This window comes from Apostichopus japonicus, chromosome 11, assembly GCF_037975245.1.
Source record: "Apostichopus japonicus isolate 1M-3 chromosome 11, ASM3797524v1, whole genome shotgun sequence".
NCBI lineage: Eukaryota > Metazoa > Echinodermata > Holothuroidea > Aspidochirotida > Stichopodidae > Apostichopus > Apostichopus japonicus.
Window position 1 is genome coordinate 27,254,054 of NC_092571.1, and position 17,268 is coordinate 27,271,321.

General features: G+C 36.2%; 3 protein-coding genes and 1 long non-coding RNA gene across 5 annotated transcripts in view; 2 read left to right on the plus strand and 2 right to left on the minus strand.

Annotated features, from left to right (window-relative positions):
* The window catches only part of LOC139975557 (uncharacterized), a 466,508-nt gene that overhangs the window by 174,498 nt on the left and 274,742 nt on the right, over positions 1 to 17,268 (plus strand). The gene's annotated exons all lie outside the window — the stretch shown is intronic.
* LOC139975547 (uncharacterized) overlaps positions 1 to 17,268 on the minus strand; it is a 199,342-nt gene that overhangs the window by 143,033 nt on the left and 39,041 nt on the right. The gene's annotated exons all lie outside the window — the stretch shown is intronic.
* Positions 1 to 17,268, minus strand: part of LOC139975539 (elongator complex protein 5-like) — a 133,212-nt gene that overhangs the window by 102,847 nt on the left and 13,097 nt on the right. The window lies entirely within an intron of this gene.
* Positions 1,193 to 17,257, plus strand: LOC139976357 (uncharacterized). Its single transcript, XM_071985050.1, has 8 exons — positions 1,193 to 1,208; positions 3,080 to 3,180; positions 6,482 to 6,646; positions 7,321 to 7,379; positions 8,868 to 9,056; positions 10,169 to 10,281; positions 11,761 to 11,927; positions 16,433 to 17,257. The coding sequence occupies exons 1-7, from the start codon at positions 1,193 to 1,195 to the stop codon at positions 11,811 to 11,813; spliced, it is 696 nt and encodes a 231-aa protein (XP_071841151.1). The 3' UTR covers positions 11,814 to 11,927; positions 16,433 to 17,257.

The following is a 17,268-nucleotide window of genomic DNA, read 5'->3' on the forward strand; positions in this document are numbered from 1 at the left end:
ATGATCATGAACAAATCCCTTTCTATACGCCATGAAAATATTGATGTATCCTTGGTCCAAAGAAAACAAGAAATAAATCGTATGCTTAGCAGTCTCAAGCACTGAATCCCAGAAGAAACAGCAGGAAGTTGTTAGTAAGATCCCTAATCTCTCCGTGACACATAAAATTATATGCTGCATTCATACATCACCACTGGCGATACATCTTACTCACTAACTTGGCGTATAAAGTTTATGGCAGTGCGACACTATGTACAGGATAGAGTTTATATTTAGAAGGCGTTTCCGGAAAATTGCGGCAGTTACAATTTATGGAACTTACAACAGCACTTAAAGCAATCTTTTGCAAATCGAGCTATCGTCCATAAACCTTTTGGAGGTTTTTGCACATACCTGCTAGAGCTCCCTGTCAGTGATGTGCATTTTGTTCTTCCAGTCAGTCTCGTTCAATTCGTGTCGATGGCACGAGGCATGATACATGATGATCGAATACATAATTTGAATTCAATGAAAGCCAATGCGACCCTTAAAACATGACAATAAGTTTCTCACTATCAATCAAGAACTATATGACTGGGCCGCGAATGATCAAGAGATACTAGGGTGTCCGATAACAAAGCGGGAGGCCCGGGTTCGAATCCCGGTGGCCGCTGAAAGTTTTTTCACTGTTCTGGATTTTCCTTCTCATTACGTTTTCATTTATATATATTCATTTGCCTTTGTCGTTTACCTCAATTCCTTTAACATAAAGTCTGTTCAAATTATCTCTTTCGAGATCCGGCTTTAGGAATCACAAATGATTTTCGAGTTGGTTAGCATCATGTTTGATCTCTTGAGTAAGGCAAACTATGTCACCAAAAAAAGAAATAATATTGTTCGATACAGGTGTCAAACGCCTACAGTGAAATTACGACCTTCCTTACCGGTTTCGAACCTCTGGACATACAATCAGCGTCCATGGCCTAGTTGGTTAGGGTGTCCGCGTACAAAGCGGGAGGCCTGGGTTCGAATCCCGGTGGAGGCTGAAAGATTTTTCACTGTTCTGGATTTTCCTTCTCATTACGTTTTCATTTATATATATTCATTTGCCTTTGTCGTTTACCTCAATTCCTTTAACATAAAGTCTGTTCAAATTATCTCTTTCGAGATCCGGCTTTAGGAATCACAAATGATTTTCGAGTTGGTTAGCATCATGTTTGATCTCTTGAGTAAGGCAAACTATGTCACCAAAAAAAGAAATAATATTGTTCGATACAGGTGTCAAACGCCTACAGTGAAATTACGACCTTCCTTACCGGTTTCGAACCTCTGGACATACAATCAGCGTCCATGGCCTAGTTGGTTAGGGTGTCCGCGTACAAAGCGGGAGGCCTGGGTTCGAATCCCGGTGGAGGCTGAAAGATTTTTCACTGTTCTGGATTTTCCTTCTCATTACGTTTTCATTTATATATATTCATTTGCCTTTGTCGTTTACCTCCATTCTATTAACATAAAGTCTGTTTAAAGTATCTCTTTCGAGATCCGGCTTCAGGAATAACAAATGATTTTCGAGTTGGTTAGCATCATGTCTGATCTCTAGAGTAAGGCTAAATATGTCACCAACAACAGAACTAGTATTGTTCGATACAGGTGTCAAACGCCTACAGTGAAATTACGTCCTTCCTTACCGGTTTCGAACCTCTGGACATATAAATCAGCGTCCATGGCCTAGTTGGTTAGGGTGTCCGCGTACAAAGCGGGAGGCCTGGGTTCGAATCCCGGTGGAGGCTGAAAGTTTTTTCACTGTTCTGGATTTTCCTTCTCATTACGTTTTCATATATATATATATATATATATATATATATATATATATATATATATATATATATATATATATATATATACTTAACTTGAAACCATCCGAGGTTCTAATAACTTTTGTTTGTACGTTTTTTTTTAAATATAAAGGTACGATAAATTTACAATTTTAATATTATAATCAAGGAAATTTCAAAGTTTGACCCTGAGCAGAAATACGAATTTGATTTTCCTTGTATCTATATTTTTCCTTCATTATTTCCCAATACTTTTGCACAATAGTTGAAATATGGAACAAAAATTGCACAGTATAAATATAAAGCACGCCACTCTTTTTCCGATACCTTTAGAAAGTTTTTTTATTATTAAATTCTTAAGGTATTCTTTCAGTTCAGTTTATGATCTATACGTGCACCACGAAACTTCGTCACATAAACTCCTTGTATATGTGAACTCCATTTATAGTAACTTCCACATCAGCATTAAAAGGGCGATGGGGAATAGCCTGCAACTTATTTAGCTGACACTGAGGGATAGCTTGTTAACCATACATTAAGGTTTAGGAGTTCATTGCGGTAAGCTGTTTACCTACTTGATTAAGTTGTCATTGGTAGCTATAATAATAACAGTGTTGATGGTGACAAAGACGACGACAACAAAGATGACGGCAATAATACGAAGGAAGCCCTTGGCGATAAAAAAAAGAAAACAAGTTCTCAAATGGAACACTATGAAATACATTCAACAACCAATTAATTTAGGGACAGAAAAAGACTGTTATCAGACTGCTTAATACCCACTGCAATAAGCCTGTGCAGGTAAATATGTAAATGTTAGAGGGCATGACGTTTGCCCGACTATCACTGCTTTCCATGCGACAGCTCGTTAGTCAAGTCTAGTCAGGTGACGTTCGGCTACAGTGTGATGGGTCGTGGAGATTGGGTTAAATTGCCAAATGATAGCATGATATATATCCAACAGTAGGATAAGATTTCATACAGGAGAATCAAAATGGAAAAAAAAATATTTGTCTGTGAACAGTCTTTACCTAGAATTATAAAGCGAGTATTTTATTTAAAAAGTTTAAGAATTTTAGTCAATATGTTTCATAGTCAATTTGTTTTTGCAAATGTGGGGCAGTGGTTTAAGTTTCCGATGTATTTTAGAACATAGAAATACCAGTATGGAATTGTTGTGGAGATGTGTGTAATATTAGATAGGAATCAACAGAAGAAGGAGAAGTTGATTTCTGATTACTTCTCAATCTTTCTTGTTTCCACAGTGCACTATCCTAATGCAAGAGCCCTGAGTCTGTATCTAGAAGTAGTGACCAAACTATCCAGGCACAGAGGTTCACCGCGAGACCACCTTATAAACAGTGATGTAAGTATGATATCCTCCACAGAATCGATTAAATTGTGAAAACTGCCATCTATAGCAATGGCGTAAGTATGTCTTCCTCCACACACTTGATAAAAGTTTGAAGACTGCCCTCTATATTTTAATTTTGAAGACTGCCCTCTTTGAGCAATAGTGTAAGTATGACTTCCTCCACACAGTTGAATAAATTGTGAAGACTGCCATCTATATTTGAGTTGAAGAACAGGAACAGTAAAAGTAAACAAACTTACAAGGTATTCTGACAAACCTTCCAATGCTTCAACCTATCTCAATGGTAACAAATTAATCTTGAGTTTTGCTCCAAGCCAGATTGGTGCCAAGGCAGACTGATACAAGAGATGAATCCTCCCGGGCAAATTTCTGCGAAAATTTTCTGCGTTTTGGTCTTCTGCACAGGAAATTTGGTTGTTCGAAAAATGTAACACAATCACAAACATTGGAGGGAAGGGGAAGGGGATGGTTAAAATAGTCTTTGGGGAAAAACAAGTGAGTTAGTTGTTCCCTTCTTGAAACTTAGGCAAAAATATCAAATGGTGACAAGTGGTTCCATACAAGGTTTTTCCTGTTATTAACAGGGAACTGTATCACAGTGGATATGTAGATATTTAACGCCATGTAGAGTCATGTCGAATATAGCATAGTTAGAGAGGATGAAATTGTCTTTGTAACCTAATGTATTCCACAGATTTTTCAATACATTAGATTTAAGCAATGTGATAGGGAAATGCTAGTGTTCAAGCCCTTTGTCTTGCATAAGATAATTGGTCTGGAGAAAGAATGATCATTGTAAGGGGAAATTACTTCCTTCATGGCTTTGGTAAATTTGCTGGTCAGCTGTGTTTGTGTGTTCACTAGATGTCATTGTCCTTAGAAGAGTAGAAGGTTGAAGAATGAAACTTATCCGATGTTTATGTTCAAGGTTCTTACACAAACATTTGTATCCTGAGTAAGATGAAAGTACCATATAATGATTTCTTCAAATCTAAACATCAGTTCCTTTGTTACTTTCCTTCGCCTACACCTTCTTTATTGATCTTTATGTTGCACTGATTTAGTACTTTCCCCTTGTGCTATGTCATTTTGCCGTCCTTATATCAATATTTGAGGGAGCAAGAAGAAGGTTAAGGGCGGTGTGGGATGAGTGGGGTGTGGTTGTGGTGTTTGAGGAACTTAGGTAAAGAGGTAAAACTGTTATGAGGGTACCACACAACTCAGGATCATGTATGAGGACTGAGCCATGACCAACGCTACCCCCACTCCTTGAAATTGATGCTCAGAATGCATGAAAGCTAGCATTCCTTTTTGATCTGATAACAAAATAAGTTAAATAACTTGATAGATAGATCTCCTTTGGCATTCAAAAAGCTGTTGATGTTTTTACATCGTCTGCAATAATACTGTGAGCCTCGACCAAAAGGAAAACAAAATGTGATTTGTTTTTGGGTCGCACCGCATAGTCTGCAGACTGTCATGCTAGAGAATTGAATAGATGGAGGGAGATATGACCTGAGTACTAAGTCAAGTCTCCAGTAATATAAAGCAAACATTTTCATGTTTAAAGAAGTACACACATATGGTAATGTCCTGTTCTTTGTCTAGCTTCCTTTCTGTTAGCACTTTTCTTTCTAACATTGTGTGTTCTTGTTTGTTCAGCCATGAGAGCTTCTAAGAACACTTCATGTCACAACTATCAATGTGATACATTAAACTTGATAAGTTATGGGAGTGTATTGTGAAAAGACTATAAACTGAAAGGAATTGATAATTGATCATCAAAGCAGAATAGCTGGTTGTCATTATACCTTCCCTGTATTATTAACATACTAAACTGTGAATATGTTTGTTTAGTCAGCTTGTTATTAATGTTTAGCAAGCAAATGGCCAGGAAACTGAAAGTTGATCATCAAATTTTTCACTTCCTTATTAGGCTTGCCCTATGACTAAACTGTAATTTCATATCCTGCTTCATCTATTGGCAATGATTTATTAATATTCCCTATCTCATAGAATTGACATTGTAGCTCAAGATGGGCACTGATTAGAAATGTTCACCCCATCTGTGGGTCACAATGTCAGTCAAGGATGTAGCTACTCCTGTGAAATGGGAATCTTGCACTAGTTTAAAGTTCTACAAAGCTATTGCTTGACTGATGTGTTGAAATATCCTATCAAATGTAGGACCTGTAGGCTACACAGCCTACACAAACTCCCAAAGTACAGTTTACATATTTCATGTTTTACTTGCCATAAGGCTCTGAGGGCAGCATTAATAGAGTTTGATAGAGTTGGATAGAGTTGGATGTTTGAGTTCTGTGTAAAGGAGGCATTCAGAGTGTTCGGTAGCATTTCGAGTAACAAACGATAAACAAAACTGAGAACATTTAGATTGAACAGATCATTGAGCTTCAGTAAATTCACAGACTTCAATAACACGTTTGTGTGAATTTATTTAATTCATAAGATTAATGATGAACGGACATTCCCTTTGAGTAATTGAAGGTATCTCTTTCAACGAGGATAATATTCCAGGCAGCTTTACTAAGAATGTTCCCAACTTTCTGAGTTGACTGGAAAGTCACTTTACTAAACAGAACTTGTCGAATCATTGCAATGCATCAAACTTTGACTCCCAAGATGGAGATATTGCATTAAACTTGAAGAGATTCAATAAGAGAATAAAATCTGTTTAGGTTTTCAATCAGAAGCTCCATTGTTGCTGACAACCTGAAGCATTGAAGAGATTCATGTTACTGACCATAGTTTATTTGTCAGATGACAAGCCCTTTCATAAAACTACGTTTTGTGTCCAGTGCAATTTGGTGGTGTTTTACAATAAAGGAAAGACTGACAACCTTAAAGAACATCCTTTGATCATGTTATTTCACCTTCAAAAATGAAATTAGGTATATGATTTGAAATTGAAGGAAACCATTGTATCAACATTTTGTCAGATTTAACTCTATTGGATTAAATGGAAAGAATTTTGTCGATCTGTTAATATTATTTATTAATACCTTCGTCATAGTGACTTATAGTTACAAGCCACCACAAGGGTGGAACCAAATATAGGAAAAAGAACAGCTAAAATATAGAATACACAGAAATATTGGTAGTGCTTATGTGCATACAAATTGTCTGAGGTGACGAATTACGAAGAAAATGGAATCGACTTCATCAATCACCAACTCAGTAACCTTAACTGGGTGAAACCATCTAGCAGTGTGTCTTCGTTAAAGTATCACCTTGATTTTTAGAATTCTTAAGAAGTTTTCTCCCATTTCAGGTTTTTTGTCAAGCTGCCGTTCGTAGTCTGTATTCCGTAGAGGAGACGGTCAACGTCTTCGCGTTGGCTTTTCTTCAGATTTTAGCCGAGAGCGACGTCGGCCGATTCCTCAAACACTTTCCACCTCGTGAAATCGAACTCTTTAAAGAATTCTTCTTCGACAAGGTGAGGAAAGGATCGTCTGATTCAAGCTTGGGAAACTTCCCTGTTGCATCTTTTATTCTTCTTTATTGTGTTATTAATATTCCAGAGTTGCCCATCAACAAAAAATTTAAACTGACCAAGCATGTTTTTTAAGAGAAATTAATATGCACATATATTATCAGGGGTAATGGTTGTTGTGGTTAATGGTAACTGCCATGTTAAACTGAATGAGATATTTAGTTTCTATTGATCTAGAGTTATACAGCAAGCTGCAGTATGGTTTTGAGATGATCTCGTGAGTCATTCCCAATTCCTGTCGTTTCTATACACACTTGGAAAAATTGTGTCCTTGAAATTTCCTGTTTGAAAGCTGAAAACTTCCTGAGTTGGCCTGCCATTCCACTGGTTTTCTTGTTCTCTTTCTATGATGCTACTTACAAAGGAATATTTCTTTTCACTTGTTGCAAACGTATAAAGCCATTCATAGACCAGTGAAGTCTTTTGAACTTGTTTAGAGAAAGATATATTGAGGTAGATCTGACCTGTTTCTTTGTATATGTTTCCTTTATATGATACCCATTTGTACCAAACTGCAAGCACTTTCCACATATCTTTGTGACCTAGCTGATAGTCACCTCAATTTGACCTTTGACATTGATATCTATCAAGTTTTTCATTTTGCTTATCTCCCACAGACTGATTCTGGCTTGTGTATCTCTGACTTAGTTACAACCTGTAAAAGATTTGATAACAAGTAAGTAAGAGCTGTTCTATGTTCAGACGTCATATAACAAAGACTTGATAGGAAGTAAGGACTCAGTATATTAAGACTTGATACAGCAAAGATATCTCAGACTTAGTTACAACCTGTAAAAGATTTGATAAAAAGTAAGTAAGAGCTGCTGCCTATGTTCAGACTTCACATTGCAAAGACTTGATAGGAAGTGAGGACTCAGTATGTTAAGACTTGATAGAGCAAAGATTTGATAAGAGATATTAAAGGGAATTGATATGTTATGACTTTGTATTGCAAAGACTTGATAGGAGGTAAGGGACTCAGTATTTTAAGACTTGATACAGCCAAGTTTGATAAGAGATATTAAAGGGACTTTATATGCTATGACTTCATATTGCAAAGACTTGATAGGAGGTAAGAGACTCAGTATTTTAAGACTTGATACTGTACATCAAAGATTTGATAAGAAGTATTAAAGGGACTTGGTATGTTATGACGTCATTTGGCAAGGAGTTTACATATTGCATAGATTTAATTAAACGAAGAGAGTCAGCAACATTATACTTAGTATGTATTTAGTACTTGATAAAAACCAGTACTTGGCTAGTAATAATTCTTGTTGTAAATATTTAATAAAAGTACAGTATCAGCACTTTTAGATTTGATATTACAAACTTGATTCATTATTAAACATCCCACTTTTCTGTCTGATATATGTCTTGATTATTAATTTTCATCTGTTTGATTACCTAGACCCAGGCCTCATATATATATTATACTCTTGTAATTACAGGCTTCAAGTCCTACTTTAATTTTTTTAAATTATTATAAATGCTTTCATTAATTTTTTGATGATTGTCATCTTTAATGAGGGTAGTCGTGCTCAGTGCAGGAGCACTGCTTTCCAGAGGAGCACTCAATATTTAATTAGGGAAGAAATAAAGATAAATAACTACTTGCACAATTTGTGTATCCATGCATTTTCAACCGTGTTTACAGTGCAGTCTGAAAGCAAATTTTTATTCATTTGAAAAAGGACATAGAAATCTGTAAATTGGCTCTTACCTTTCTCCATGTACAAACACTGCTATACATATCTGCACTTGTATATAGCAATTTGCTCATTTTGTATAGCAATTTGCTCATTTTGTATAGCAATTTGGTCATTTTGTATAGCAATTTGCTCATTTTGTATAACAATTTTCTCAGTTTGTATAGCAATTTGCTAATTTTGTCTCATTTTGTACAGTAATTTGCTTATATTGTATAGTGTTTTGCTCATCTTGTAGAGCAATTTTCTCATTTTGTATAGCATTGTGATTATTTTGTATAGCATTTTGCTCATTTTAGCTCATTTTGCTCATTTTTATAGCACTTTGAAAAATGATTCCCTGTAAATGCAGGTGATTGTAATAATTAGTCTTAGTAAGTATATCGGATAGTAGATCTAGGGTGTGTCAAACATCATTACCATCTTTCTATTTGTTTTGCTGTTTCAATTTTCAGAAAGTATGATGCATGTTACAGAAATAGCCCTCCCCGGGTTCATTACAATATCGAAGAATCCTCCGCCCTGAAAGAGGAGGGCAACAGTTTCTTTAAACAGAATTTATTTAAGGAAGCTGTGCAGAAATACACTTTAGCAATTGAAAAATGCCCTCCAACAGTGAAAACAGATGGCAAAAAAATAAGTTGGTAAGCAGTCATGAAGATTTCTTGTGTTAGAGTTTGTGAATCACTTAGTTCTAAGAAAACAGAATTAAGAGATCAATACATTGCCTTTTGTGAGCATTCTTTGCAGAAAAGAGTTTTGCTTTGCAACATAAATGAAACTGTTACTGATGAGAGGTGAAACTGATCATACTAGGTCAGAAGATGAAATGTGCTTTTCATTAGATATAATCTCTGCTTGTTTTCCCATTGCGCCTAGCACGGTTTCTTTTCTGAATGTACTTTTGGTTTTTATTCTTTTACAGCTAGTATAGAAACTGAATTCTCTCTCTCTCTCTTTCTATATATATAAATATATATATATATATATATATATATATATATATATTTTCCTACAAACTTCAACTGTATACGTATATAACATCTATTAAGTTGATTCAGTTTAAAGTTTGAACTATTTAAACTGCAAATTTTCAGAATATTTCATACTTAATATAATAACTTCCTGTACGATTCCTGTAGTGACCGTACCTTCCTGTAGAATACCAAGAACAAAGACATTCCTGCAGATTGTTATCTTAATTGCTTTGTCTAGATGCTCGTTTGGGTGATATATGCAACAGAGTCAATAAACCTAGAATCTTACATTAAAAGTCGATTTTCTACAGTTGGTCTGTAATGTTTGTGTGGTTTTTCAAACATATGTTAACAAATTTCATCAGCACAAAAGCAGTTTTAGCAGTAACACCAGGATTTCCACAGACATGTCCTCATGTCAAAGATTGTAAGGTAGTTTTGACAAAGTTATAGTAAACATGATGGAAAATAAGAACTTTTAGGATTTTGCACTTTAGCTACTCCAAACTTTGAGCTGAGGAAGGAAATGACCTTTATTTTGTCTGCCATTCTTATTCTGACAAGGGGTATTCTAATGTTATTGTGTTGGATTTGGCAGCCCCCATCCTTCCCCACAGCTGGGGAGCAGAAACCCCTAATGTAGTCTACTCCTCAAGGATGAGACAACTTTGTCTCTCTTTCTTTCAGAGGAGTTACCCTTGCCATGTGAAGCCACAGAGCTAGCTTTTAATATGATTTATAATTTTATGATTTTATCCTCTGAATATTTTCTTGGACAGGAACAGTCTGATGGTAACTTTATATTGTAACAGAGCCCAGTGTTACTTAAAGGACAGACAGTACCAAAAAGCCGTTCACGACTGTGACATAGCTGTAGCGAGATGCTTAGGAGGTTGGTGGCGTGTTAACCTTTTTAGAATTTAAGTATTAAGTAAGTTGATGGTTTGCAGATATATGTTTGGTGTTAGTTTGTTGTAGTACTTTATCTTTGTGAGACCTTTTTAAATCGTTGACCTTCTGGAGTTGCAGTATTTAACACCTAGACCTGTATTTCAATTTGTTGCAATTATTATGTTTATTGTGAGAAGAAATTCTAGGAGACAATATCACAGTGTCTTACAAGATATTTACTGAATATACATAGCGTTGCAAAAAATATATATTAAAGCCAGTAGATTTCATTAAATCAAACCTTTTGAAAATGCATTGTTTTTATGATATCAATTATGAAATTTGACTGCAGTTTCTATTTTGCTTGTGATATATAAGGATGTTATAATTTATTAACTTTCCATTTCATCAATATATCTCTTCATGCATTCTATTCAAATGGTCTTTTCACAAGAATTGTAAGGAAAAATGAAGTAGACGTCTTTTCATGTATAATAATGGATGGTTTTGCATTGTGCTTAGTAGCGTTTTCTTGACTGGCAGTCATGCAGCCTGCAGTGTAGGGGCGTTCAGGACTGAATCTGTACAGTTTTACAGCCTTTGTGTGCACTGATCAGTAGGTCAGTGTGTGGGGTCAGTTGGGGTCAGAGTTGGAGTGAATGGAAAAATTCAAACAAAACCATCTCTGTTTTGTGTACCAAAACATTAACCAAACATATGGGTGAACAGATGCCTTTACCTCAATGTGGAGCCTAAAAGCAGTCTAAAACTCATAGCAAGAGATTTAACTTACTACTCAAAGTTATTTACTGAAATGTGTCCTTCGAACTGATCTCTATGTTGCTGGAACGTTGAGAGAGTGCTACATTACGTTTAAATGCTAGGCATGGTAAATGTGGATAATAGGTACAGGTAGCCCAGCATAGAGCCAGCACAGTTATGAATGGAACGGTCAATACATCCCCCTGGGCATGCGTCCTATTAATCTTGTCTTATCGGCCGAAACAATATAAACAATGACCGAACACTATGTTTCATTGTTTGACCATTTCATTCGACCGACATATTCAAGTTGGTAAAAAGTTTGCAAAGAAAGTCCATTTTCAGGCTGATGTGATTATTTACTATTCAGTCTTATCCTGCTATTGATCAGGTTTTAGTTTTATTTATCAATTTTAGTATTCAAGTCAAGAGTCAGACCTGCAATTCCCCCCCCCCCCACACCCCACCCTTAGGAAAAAGAAGGTAAGAAAGAAAGGAACCTAGTATTACCACTTAATAGTGCTGCTAAAAATCAAAGCTAGTCTAAATACAGTATTAATATTATTAATTTATATTAATTTTTTAATATTAGTTAGTATTAATATTCATGTTATAAGAAGAAGGTAAATCAGCAAAAAAGCAAACTATAACATAGACAAAAAAACAATGAACTAAAATCTTAATGAAAAAGTATGACGTCATCCTTCTTCTTTTCAAGCGGCTGAGCGACTCATAGACTTTGACAACGAATTATTCAAGAAAGCCGTTTAAAGACGATCCGTAGCACTCTTCCACTTGCAGGATTATGAAAGAGCTGCTCTAGATGTTGGAGAATGTGTGATTCTAGAACAAGAAAGGAAAGAATTCAGAGCCCATATGGATAAGGTAACAATATAAAATATGAACAGAAATAGTTATGTCACTTTATTTCATGGTTATAGTTTAGCATGCTTTTAGCAACATTGTTATTCACCTTTTATTTAGTTTTAATGTTGAAAGCAGTCTGTGAATATTTATGGAGCACTGTACATAGGGACGGACCATTTAAGACTTTTTGGTTCCTTGCTAAAAGCAAAGGAACCTACAGTATGTATTCAGGTTGGCGTGTGTGTGTGTTGCGTGAGTATGTGCGTGTGTGTGTGTGACGCTTTAGCTTGTATGCACGATAACTCAACAAGGGAATTACCGATCACTATCATACTTGGTGGGTGGGTGGCCCATAGTGACTAGATGAACCCTGTTGATTTTGGTGCTCATATCATGAATATTAATGAGGTCATGGGGTCAAACGTGAAATATGCCAAAAACCAATATATTAAAAACAGCAATAACTCCCATTGACAGGGTCCGACATAGTTGATATTTTGGGAGTAGTTGTGAATGGGGTAAGGGATCGTTTCCAAACATAACATTAATGTGATCGAAGGTCAACAAAGGTTAATTAAATATAAAAAACTAGTATTTTTGCGATAACTTCAGAACCAAATGTCCGTTAGGGTTGGGAGTTGCTTCAATGTAATCCAATTGTCGACCCGCATCTGGGTGACCCTTGACCTCAATTTGACCTCTGGTGACCTTTACGTGTTTTTGGGATTTTTACAGTTTCGATGCTATTTTCAGATGTCAAAGGTACCTTCTGATCATAAATGTCAATAGGTTGACCCCGTGTGACCTTTTTGTGCGAAGTTATATGGGGTCAAAGTTTTACGGTCGGAGTTAGGATGGCTGTACAGACTTTTCGTTTTGTTTTTTGGAATCAGGAAATAAAACTACATCTAAAACCAAGGTCAAAAGGTCAAAGGTCACATTAGAAAAAATGTGCTTATTTTGGGAGGAAACAAGCAAAAAAGGAAATGTTTGGTTTTGATGCTAGATTTGGATATCAAAGGTACCTTCCGATCAAAAATGTCAATGGGTTGACACCCGTGTGACCTTCGTGTGCGAAGTTATACAAGGTCAAAGTTAATTTTCAGACATTTAATGCAATAACTCCCAGTTCCAAGGTGTGACATGGTTGATATTTTCGGACAAGTTGCAAATAGTATAGGGGAATCTTTTCAAACATAACGGTCATGTGATCCGAGGTCACCAAAGGTCAATTAATGTTAAAAAACTAGTATTTGGGGGGGGGGGAATGGGCAAAGAAATAATGTTTGAATTTTTATAGTTTGATGCTATATTCACGTCTCACCGATCAAAAATGTGAATAAGGTGACCCAAGGTGACCTTTGTGTGTTAAGTTATATGAGGTCAAAGTTAATCTTCAGACATTTAGTGCAATAACTCCCAGTGCCAAGGTGTGACACGGTTGATATTTTGGGACAAGTTGCAAATAGTATAGGGGAATCTTTTCAAACATAACGGTCATGTGATCCGAGGTCACCAAAGGTCAATTAATGTTAAAAAACTAGTATTTGGGGGGGGGGGAATGGGCAAAGAAATAATGTTTGAATTTTTATAGTTTGATGCTATATTCACGTCTCACCGATCAAAAATGTGAATAAGGTGACCCAAGGTGACCTTTGTGTGTTAAGTTATATGAGGTCAAAGTTAATCTTCAGACATTTAGTGCAATAACTCCCAGTGCCAAGGTGTGACACGGTTGATATTTTGGGACAAGTTGCAAATGGTATAGGGGAATATTTTCAAACTTAAAGGTCATAAGATTCGAGGTCCCCAAAGGTCAATTAATGATAAAAAACTAGTAGTTTTGCGATAACTTGAGAAGAAATTGTCCATTAGGGTTGGGAGTTGCTTCAATGTAATCCAATTGTCGACTTGCATCTGGGTGACCCTTGACCTCAATTTGACCTCTGGTGACCTTTTCATGTTTTGGGGAGTTTTACAGTTTCGATGCTATTTTCAGATGTCAAAAGTACCTTCTGATCATAAATGTCAATAGGTTGACCCCCGTGTGACCTTCGTGTGCGGAGTTATACAAGGTCAAAGTTAATTTTCAGACATTTAATGCAATTATTCCCAGTTTCAAGGTGTGACACGGTTGATATTTTTGGACAAGTTGCAAATAGTATAGGGGAATATTTTCAAACTTAACGCTCATGTGATCCGAGTCACCAAAGGTCAATTAATGATAAAAAACTAGTAGTTTTGCGATAACTTGAGAAGAAATTGTCCATTAGGGTTGGGAGTTGCTTCAATGTAATCCAATTGTCGACTTGCATCTGGGTGACCCTTGACCTCAATTTGACCTCTGGTGACCTTTTCATGTTTTGGGGATTTTTACAGTTTCGATGCTATTTTCAGATGTCAAAAGTACCTTCTGATCATAAATGTCAATAGGTTGACCCCCGTGTGACCTTCGTGTGCGGAGTTATACAAGGTCAAAGTTAATTTTCAGACATTTAATGCAATTATTCCCAGTTTCAAGGTGTGACACGGTTGATATTTTTGGACAAGTTGCAAATAGTATAGGGGAATATTTTCAAACTTAACGCTCATGTGATCCGAGTCACCAAAGGTCAATTAATGATAAAAAAGTATTATTTTTGTGATAACTTGAGAACGAACTGTCCGTTAAGGTTGGGAGTTGCTTCAATGTAATCCAGTTGTCGACCCGCATCTGGGTGACCCTTGACCTCAATTTGACCTCTGGTGACCTTTTCGTGTTTTGGGGAATTTTACAGTTTCGATGCTATTTTCAGATGTCAAAGGTACCTTCTGATCATAAATGTCAATATGTTGACCCCGTGTGACCTTCATGTGCGAAGTTATACGAGGTCAAATTTAAAAAATATGAATGAGGTCACGGGTCAAACGTGAAAAACTCCCAAGTTGCAATAACTTGGCTACTATTTATTGGAATTTCGTCAAACTTGGTATGATGATATTGGTAGATAGTCTTCACACACTGATGTGTTTTGCAATTGATATCATGCATATTTGTGAGGGGGGGGGGGGCTTAGCAATATTTCGTTATGAAAAGTTTGTATGCATGATAACTCAACAAGGGAATGACCAATCATTACCATACTTGGTGGGTGGGTGGCCCATAGTGAGTAGATGAACCCTGTTGATTTTGGTGCTCATATCATGAATATTAATGAGGTCATGGGGTCAAACGTGAAATACTCCAAATTGCAATTACTTGGCTACTATTACTAGTCGGAATTTCGTCAAACTTGGTATGATGATAACGGTAAATAGCCTTCACACACTGATGTGTGTTGCAATTGATATCAGGGCTTAGCATTACTTTGGCAACAAAAGTTTGTGTGCATAAATTGCTGTTGTTGTATTAGGGCTTTGTTAGAAATTTCCCTATGAATGGAACTAATGAACAGCAGCAAGGAACCATGAAATGTTTTCATTCTGGTTAATGAGACCTCACAGGATGATGGGTTTAAACAGGAATATCCAACGGGTCGTAACTACGGAACAGATCATAAGTCATTAGATAGGAGTCTTCAATGGGTAGCAACCCCAGGACAGATAATGAGTCACTAGATAGGATTATCTAATGGGTTGTTACTACAAAACAAATAATAAGTTATTAGATAGGAGTATCCAATCGTAACTACATAGAAATATTAGATAGATCGAAAGCATATCTAATCATATGTTAATATTAAATGGCTTTGTCACTGTGACACAACGTTCAAGTCGGTGGAAAATGAAGTTTCCCCTATTTCTATTGCCATAGAACAATCATGGGTTTATTTTCATTTTCATCTAATTCTGAAAGATGGTGAAGTAGCCAGATCACGTTTATTGTGTTATTGTAATAAGGCTCGAGTATATTTCACTTTCATAACTGCAGCATTTAAAGTGATAACAAAGTTTAGAGGAGAAATAAACCCTGGGGTTTTGTAGTGACCTCATAGTAGAGACTAATATTTTAAGCCCTGCTAAGTGATTCATCCATTGTATATTGTTCATTGCACACTAACATGTGATGTCTTTCATTGTTCTATGTCACTGATCCAATTAGAACCCATTCAGAAGTATTAATCACTAGTACTTATTATTGATGGTCACTTGATAACTTCTTATCAACGTAGCATACTGTCACACAATTAAATTATTTGCAAAGGTTATTTGAAATTTTGTAAAATGTTAGGTGTCAGTGTAGTCCATATAATTATATCATATACCGCCTGTAAGATGTAGGCCATTCTAGTTAAGAAGACAAATTATGTCGTATATTACAGCTCAGCAAACTATCAAGCTTGGATTTGGATTATTCTGCTGCATCTGTGTGTTGAACATTTTCATATATCTCAGTTTGTTGTCTCTTTAAAGCCATTGTCCCTATTATGCACTATTAAGGGCATCCTTTGTTATTATGACCTAAAATTGTAATAATTTTACCATTAACGACATCCTGTCACAAGGTGAAACTAAAGCCCTATTATTCCCTTTGTTCTTAACAGGTAGTGATGATGTGTAGACAAAGACATGGATTTGAGCACATAAGAAAGTGCATAGAATGTGACGGAGCTAAAGGACTACCGTTGAAGAAGTGTCCAAATTGTCCAGCTTTGTACTGCTCTAGGGTCTGTCAGCTGGACGCCTGGAGGAACCATCACAAAGCAAACTGTACCTGGTTTATGAACCAAAAGAATCCTGAAATTGACTAAAAATAATGACACTTTACAAAATGTTTTGATTTGGTTCCATTCGTGACAGCATTTCATTTCCTTGAAGGTTAGAACGGTGGCCTGAAAGTGGTGATGGGTAAAGCAGGGGAAAAGTATTAATGACGGGTGACAGACAGGGGGAGGGGATCACCTGGTCAGATAATTAACTATCCGTTAAAGGAATTTAGCCTTAAATGTAGAGTGTTGATAAAGGTTCGCTATTACCAATTTTTGTAAAATGATGTATGAAAATGAACTTATTTTCATTGAGCATTATTGTAAAGAATAGTTTGTTGAGCTAAACCTGAAAAAAAAAACACCATCTCAACAATAGTTTGTGATACTGTATGCATCATACTATGTCTTCCTAAACTTGGAAAATGTGCAGAGAAACTCAATCCAGTATCATGAAGTGAATGTTTGGCTATGGCAATTGAAGACACAAACTTTCTGTGCAATTTATGTTGTTATTACGTGAGCCATTCTTTAGGGAGACAGAACCCCAACCATCAATATTGGTGCTTGTGATAGATACTGTATATAAGTGTGGTGAACAACATCTTCTAATAAGCTCAGCAAAATCTGACTCCGTTCGGGAGATTTCAAAGATGCATTTTTCTATTTTTTTA

Bases quoted from the DNA above. Each gene is read 5' to 3' on its own strand.
- LOC139976357 (XM_071985050.1), top strand. The intron at 3,181-6,481 runs GTAAGTATGATA...CTCCCATTTCAG, and splicing joins ACCACCTTATAAACAGTGAT to GTTTTTTGTCAAGCTGCCGT. The intron at 7,380-8,867 runs GTAAGTAAGAGC...TTCAATTTTCAG, and splicing joins TGTAAAAGATTTGATAACAA to AAAGTATGATGCATGTTACA.